General features: G+C 39.7%; 1 protein-coding gene across 10 annotated transcripts in view; it reads right to left on the bottom strand.

The window, feature by feature from the left end:
- CHD2 (chromodomain helicase DNA binding protein 2) overlaps positions 1–7930 on the bottom strand; it is a 106543-nt gene that overhangs the window by 52014 nt on the left and 46599 nt on the right. For 9 of the 10 annotated variants that reach the window (XM_025041218.1, XM_025041219.1, XM_015598720.2 and 6 more), the window contains 6 exons: positions 6740–6873; positions 5626–5851; positions 4696–4796; positions 3727–3771; positions 3401–3579; positions 1581–1705 (listed from right to left, as the gene is read on the bottom strand). In XM_025041218.1, the coding sequence (XP_024896986.1) occupies positions 1581–1705; positions 3401–3579; positions 3727–3771; positions 4696–4796; positions 5626–5851; positions 6740–6873 (810 nt within the window). Of the gene's footprint in view, positions 1–1576; positions 1706–3400; positions 3580–3726; positions 3772–4695; positions 4797–5625; positions 5852–6739; positions 6874–7930 lie in introns of those variants that run through there. The other variant, XM_025041222.1, reaches the window with a different exon arrangement.

Raw genomic sequence — 7930 nt, 5'->3', positions numbered from 1 at the left:
ATATTGATGCAGGTGTGTTTCCTGCACCACACTTTGAGAAACATGGCTCTAGCAGATGAGCTGGATTTCAACAGGATACAAACAGGAAGAGGACTGTGCAGATATTAGAAAAAAAATTAAAGAAATGGCCAGAGTTAGGAAAGTATGTTCAGGAAACAGAAAACAGCCCATTTGGCAGGAAATTAGGAAAACGTGTATGACATAAGGTTGCAAACATTAAAGGTTCTTGAAAGTTGGGCCACTGGAGGTTTACACATATATAACATATGCTTAAATCAGGGAACCACAGAGAACTGGAAGTAATCTACAAGACAGCTTAACTGATCAGAAAAATAAGATTTTTAATTCACCAAGAAGAGATCACAATTTTTAAAATGCATTCTGCTCTACACAGAATGGCTAGTTTTACGGAGGACGTACAGCGAAGAACAAAGCAGCATGTACCTGGGGAAGGGAGAATAAGGAGGCCATGTTCTACCAGCCTCAGGCACATTTAATTTCACGTACTGTTCAGACACTGCATATTCCTGAGTGATCCCTCCTATTTCGCTCCCCTTTCCTCGCCAATGGGGAGAAAACGGTGGATTTCTCCAACATCTCCTCTCCCTAGCAAACTGCTACTGTCCTACACGCACAGTAAAGCAGATCCGAAATGACTTGCTTGTTTTCTGAAATTAGACCAATGCTACCAATGTTCCATTTCTTTTTTTTTTTTTTTTTCCAAGATAAAAGTGGTTTTGTTACAAAAGTGAGGATAATTTCAGAGGTTCCACCTTCCTCTATGTGAGAAGCCTGCGCAGCAATCTCAGGTGAGAGAGGGGGTGGGAACCTCACTACTCTTCCCATTCCTATAGGAATGAAGCTGGGGTTTCCCTGGCCTAGAAACAAAACGCATGGGAAAAAGACATTTTCTTTTCTTCCAAGAATAACTCCTTCCACACCGAAGACTGGGGCATGTTATTTTGCTACTTAGACTCCTGAATAACATATTCTGACACAGGCCTCTGACTATGACAAATTACCCTCAGATAACTAAATAAAGTACAATTTTCTCTCGGTATCTGAGTGGGACTGGTTCCAGGATTCCCGTGGATACCAAAATCTGAGGATGCTCAAGTCCCTTATGTAAAAAGTCACAGTATCTGCACGTAACCTACCCACATTCTCCCATATACTTTAAGTCATCTCTAGATTATTTACGATACCTAATACGGTATAAATGCTATGCAAATAGTTATACTGTGTTGCTCAGGGAATAATGTTGAGAAAAAAAGCCTATAAATGTTTAGTACAAATGCAACCATAGTACATGTCAGCCGTTATGTAACTTTTTTCCCCAAATATTTTTGATCTGCAGTTGGCTGGATCTAAGGATGTGGGATCTGCAGATACGGAGGGCTGACTATACTGTCTTCAGGTTAAAATGTTTCACACTTACATAAAAACTCCCAGAAGGGACTCCTGAATTATGTAACTGTTTCATTTCCATTATATACAGTAGAAAGAAGTAATTCTTTGTGTCTAACAATAAAGAAGTCAAAAAACGGTAAAGATGATTCCAAACATATTTTTCTACCTACTTGCACCAGGAATGAGCAAGCCAGTTGAGACCTTCTAGCTGATAGTCACGGAGCTCCAGATTCTCCCCTCCCAAATATGCCGGCTGTTTCTTTAAAGCTACAAAGCGTGGTCTCTGCTTCAGGGCCTGAAAAACAAAACGTAACAAAGCCCGGGGCCTGGAGAAAACTTTCTTCCTGTTTCTATGTTACAATGCTAGCCACCATTTATGTGCTCGGCAGCAAAACAAAAATTCAAGTTTCACATCACCAACCCCACCCCACCCCACCCCACCTCACCCCACCTGCTTTCATCGAGGTCCATATTCCCAAACCAGATTGCATCTGGAAATTTTTAGTGAACTTGCCCCTTTCCGAAGTCTGTGAACATCATTAAATGGCACGTCCGTTACCTCATCTCTACTGTATGGCAGTGAGTCTCCTATTTTCGTCTTGATGGTCTTACTCAACACTACAAAGTCAATGCTTCTGGGAAAATCTGTATATGCTAAATGCAGCGAAACTTCACCATTGTAAAGTCTGAAATGCAGTCCACCTACCTTGAAACCCCAACTGCATGAATTTGGTTTTCTGAAGGAAAGAACGTTTATAACCCTAAAGGTGTCAGAAATAACGGGCTAGTAAGGCCAAGTCTCTATGGTTTGCACAAAACATGGATACTGTGGCCGCATCAAGTTTGCGAAACAATGGATTAAAAAGTTGTATAAACTCCATTACTAGTGACCTTTTCAAAGTCTAACATGCTTGTGTATACTGTGCATTTATGGGAGAAGTTCATTTAGGAATACTTCCCAAAGTTTTCTGGCCACAGAAGTCCCTGCTGCTAGTTCCCTTGTCCTCACGCATCATCTTGGCTGGACTTCTGGCTTTGACAACTGCTTGCCCTGGAGTTTCCTACACACTGCCTTTAGAGGAAGCTTTCCAAACAAAACACTCTGTCCATCTTGCTGCTCTAATTCAGTATGGAAAGCACATCAATACCCACAGGATAAAATCAAAATATTCCACTAGGTATTCCGGACATACACGCCTTAACCTAGGTGTACTGATCAACATCGCCTCCCTCTCTTCCAACCCCAAGGTCTCGAAGTCCTCCTACCTACATGAGAGGAACATCTTCTTCTTGATAGATTTCACAGAGGACAACGCCCTGGGCCTTGCTGTCTGTCTACCCAGCACCAATCCAGTCCCCAAGGACCAGGGCAGCTAAAGGACCACAACTTCCTCTTTAAAACCCCTTCAGTCATTCCTGGAGCTCAGTGACTTCCACCTCTGTACTTCTCTGACCACAGTCTTTATCATACTCACTGACCCTCAACGACACATTACTTTTCACATAGAGGTTTGTTTGGTGCCATGAACTTGCATGTCAACTTCTCAGAGGCAGAGCCCATGTCTTACATATACTTTCATTACTGAGGACCCAAAGACACCACATTACGCATGTTAGGAATTCCGACCAAGGAAACCAACCAACCTAGCAAATAAAAGGGCAGATATATTGGTTTCTAACTCCAGAAACACTCCCCTTTCCCATCACTTCACTTCAAAGTGTTTAAATTCTTTCAAGTATTCTCTACCGTATTCCTGATCAGATATATCTAATTCTGTAAATTGCAAGATTTAAGGAGTCAGCAAAGCCATCGCACAACTCGTCCTCTCTCATTATTTTTCTCTGGTGTCAAGGTTAAGCGATCTCTCACTTCCACGATGGGAACTACCATTTCCGCTTGGGATATTTACTGTTCCCGAGAGCTATGTGACCAGCACTCCATATCAATACATCTTTCCCCTGAAAATAACAAAGGCAGCCATCACCGCACCTTACACTCTCTTGTCGGGATGGTTTTTGAGTTGTTCCGACTATGGAAGCTATCAATGCAGCTCTGGAATTTCTTTCCAATCAAGGCTTCGTCTTCCCAGCTACACTCTGAATAGGGCAGCCCCATCCATTTGCATAGATATTCAGGTTCATTTGAAGGTGCCGGCTTCCGACTGTGAGCTATTTCGTATATAAATATATACAGGTCAGCAACAATCCGTTCAGTTTTACATATAACTAATGAAATGCCATGCGGCCAAATTGTAAATATTCTGGAAAACACAAACTGCTCTTAAATGCTAAACGTAAACAAGATCTCTTGCTTACCTGGAAAATCCGTTTGACCCAGTGTAGATTTGCTTGTCTTCATAGCTACACAAATGGAAAACAAGATGGATCAGTTATCACCATAACCAAGAAGAGTGACATTTGAGGTCCTGTGAATAAGATTATTCACTCTACTACCTCGCGTCTTAAAAAGAAGAAACGGCCTTGTCCCCACAGCCCTGTCTAGTTATCACCCCATTTCCACAACAAAACTCGCCAGAAGTGCCGTTTTCACTCACGGTTCCCCCATTCTCCCTTGAAGCCACCCTCACCAGGCCTGCACCCCTACCATGCCATGATCCACTTTCAACGCCACACACACTGCCGGATTCAAGGATCAAGTGTCAAGTCCTCACCGATCCGTCCCGGGCCACGTGCATCGCCTGCCTTGCAGAACACGCTCTCTCGGCTCCGGGATCTCGCTGTCTTTTCTCGTCTCCTTTACTGATTTGGCTTCCAGAAGCTAGAATGCTCTCCGATTTCCTACTCTCACCGTGTATGTTATCTCTGATGATCTCACTGAATCTTAGGCTTTAAATACTTCCTATGTATTGATGAATTGCCAAGTGTAAATCTCCAGCTCAGACTAAAAGTTCTAACCAGCCAGACTCACGTGTGCTGCCACCTTCACAACGCTCTCCATCTAGATGGCTAAAAAGTGTATCGGACTAAATCTCGTTTCCGCTCTGAAAATCAGCTCTTCCTGCACACTTTGTTTCCATAAATGGGACCTTTATTCTCCTATTTCCTCAGGTCAAAAGTCTTGGCATCATCTTTGACATCTCTTTCTCATTCCCCCACAACCAAATTTACCAGAAAACCTCATTAGCCTTTCCTTCAAAATAAATCTAGACATCTGTCTATTCTCAGGAAGTAAACATATAAAATGAACTATTTACATCAGTCCCAAAAGCAAAGCCATTATTCCTGGAGCTCAAACACCACTAAAATAAGTGTCCACGTACTCACCTATTACTCTTTCTACGATCTGATACTGTTTGTTCAACTCCGAGGCCAGCTCTTGTTGGCAGTTGAAATATTCCACATCTTCAGGAGAAACTTTCCCTAACCTGTAGAGAAGAGAGAAGTACACACTCATCACCTTTGGAGGTTCATACACGTCCATCAGAGCAAAGTCAGAGGCAGGAAAGGAATCATGTCTTTACTTCTACCTATCCTTTTAGTAATCCTTTACAAGTAATTAGAGATTTTACAAAAACATACACTTTTAGGAAATGCTGACAGCCTTGGACCCAAGACACACCACTTGCTCTCCCTATCTCATGTGGCCTATTAAAAAACATCTAAAAAGTAACTATTCTGTGTGATAAACTCATATATCTAAACAGACCATGACAATAAAACTTCCAGATTTAAAAGAGAGTATTTTTTTAAAATATATATATATAACGTATCTATATATATATATATAAAAACGTGTATACATATATATATACATACACACACATGTATGTACATACACACACACATATACACACACACACACACACACACACACATATGGGCTTTAAGAGTGACTGAAATGTGGTTTTGGAAAAATAATTATTAACACCAAACCTTTATAAAAGGACAACAGCAGCAACTTCAAATTAGCTATTACTACACTTCTGAGAATTTTAAACTTCTATGCTTTTTGACCTACCCATCTTGCAGATACATATTTTCATTTTTGACTCAAAGGGAAAATATGTGATTTAGGAAAAAATATGAAAAAGTAGCACATTTTCCACAGTGACTGAAAAGGAATTAGAACCCATCTGTCCCTATTCACGACACAATAACCTGATCCTGTTACACTGAAGGTGTGTGTCTAGGGTTGGACCTCCCTTCCCTCAGGCTGTATACATATATTTTTTTAATCCGTGATGGAAAATGTACCATTGCTTAATTTCATCCTCTTTCTTCTTGAAGTTCTCGAGTTTTTTCAGGCCCTTCACTTTCTGTTGCTGTAAGGATTCTTCACTCTCCCAAGTGCTATGGATGTAAGACCAACCCTTCCACTTGATGAGGTACTGCACTTCGCCTTCATCCTTTTCGGAGTCAAAGTCACCACTGGGGTCTCCATTAGCTTCAATCGCATATACAGTAGTAGAAGCTCCAGTGGCTACAAAAGGATTCAGTATTTAATAAACTTTAAAAAGTATATCAAACCAGACACTGAAGAGTTTCCCAAGTATGAACTGTCTAAAGAATCTCTTTTTAGATAAAGCACCAAAATCCTTTAACTTGAAAGTAGTAGAAATCCACAAATACGGAATACACGAGATTGATAATTTCAAATATTTTCAAAATGCAAACCCAATTTTTATGCTTTAAAATGTATTCCAAAATTTGCTAGTGAAATCAAAGAAATCTTTGTGTCCAAACACAATAAAAATGGAACAGCAACATCCTTTTGTTTTGATCCCTACTAACATAGAAAACAAAACCACTCCCCCAGGAATATTAAAAATAAGGTGAAGAAAAAATTCCCCCACCAATTGCCCATCCACCTAAAGTGCTGTTAACCCTCAACCTCAAGTAAGGCTGGATGAAAAAAGGAGACAAAGAAAAAGGAATTAGGTGTTATTTCGCCATCTCCTCCATGGAAAGATTAAAGAAGCTGAGTTATGAGATCTCTCATTTTAAACACAAAAAACTATTCACTATCGCCCAATAGGTATTTAACCAGCTTCATACTTTTCACAAGGAGAATGAGAAACAATTAGCTAAAGGTTTATTTGCTTAATGTCAATAAGCAAGAACCTCTGCTACAATGCTGCTTTTTAAGATACTAACACGACCTTACTAGTTTAATTTTGAAATCTCAAAGACATATTAAAACACATCCCTGTATTTTCAGCTCTGAAACATGAAGACTAAGGCAGAAAACATCCCCCTTTCACAACAAATATGGGCATGAACTGAAATTCATCATTTCAGAGTTAAAACACATAAAACGTAGGCCTTACTGGGCAGACATAGTAGTCATTTGCTTCTCAAAAACACACACCTCCTTTCTTCCCGAGCCTTGAATCTAAGACCTTTTCGATGGTTTCACTATTATCCTGCTGCTCATCAGCTCCTTCCCCAGTCATTTCAATGAGGTCATCCGAGTCAGTCTCGAAGTCATCGTCTTCTTTGTAACTGTGTGAGAAACAATGCTAAATCAATGAGAAACTATCTTTTCAGAACTCAGTAGTGCCATCCATCACACCACCAGAATAACGAACCACATCCTTTTGGCTCCAACAATGCTGTCTTACAGATCAGCCACATATAAAGTGGGCCCGAAGTTCATTTTTTCTACTCGGTGTATTATTAATACATGTTCATAAAAAATGGCTGGAAGGCTAACTTATATTTCGAAATAAAGAGAGACTATATTTATAATGATTTGTGTAAGGATATAGAAAACTACAAGGACACACCTGTGTTTTTGCTTTTTAGTCAGGTCATTTCTATATAAATAACAACTACAAAGAAAGAAAATGCATAATGAATTTAAAAAGTTGCTACTATTATGCAAAAGAGAAGCAATATTTCTAAGACTAAATGTTTCAGCCCTGTATTATTTTGTCTTCCAATAACATGAATATGAAATTTAAGTATTTTCAAACTATTGAGAACTTCAATAAACACATTTCCCTGGTAGTAAAATATTCGAATGTAACCTTCCACCATATATTAATGACAAATGGTTTGGGAGTCACGCGAGGAAAACACACTTCTCGATACCGTACACTTCCAGGAGGAAAAGGCGCTATCTCTACATCAGCTTACTCAAAGCCCAGTCTGAGCTTGGGAATTATTCACTGGACCGCTTATTAGTATCTCCAGGACTCAGCTGCACCATCTCTAAGTACACTGAAAGAAGCCTGCACGTCTTCTAAAAGAAAACTAAATGCCCTTTGATGCACATAAAGTACAATATTAATTTTTGCACGTACCTATATTCCTTTATTTCATTTTCTAGTAATGCTTCATATGCTATCAGTAAGTTTAATGAATTATACTCAAATATCAATATATACGCTGGACTTAAGAATTTATCTGATTCAGAGAGCAATTCCGAAGAATACAACCCAACATCTCTCTTAAAAAAACAAAGTTATGAAAATGGCATCACTAAGCTACCCCGACAGGACATGAACTTGAAGCAGCTCTCTTAAGAGGAACGAAGGCTTGAAATAAGCTATTGCCA

The sequence above is a fragment of the Pteropus alecto genome, unplaced genomic scaffold, assembly GCF_000325575.1.
Source record: "Pteropus alecto unplaced genomic scaffold, ASM32557v1 scaffold59, whole genome shotgun sequence".
NCBI lineage: Eukaryota > Metazoa > Chordata > Mammalia > Chiroptera > Pteropodidae > Pteropus > Pteropus alecto.
This window is presented reverse-complemented; position numbering and strand designations above follow the sequence as displayed.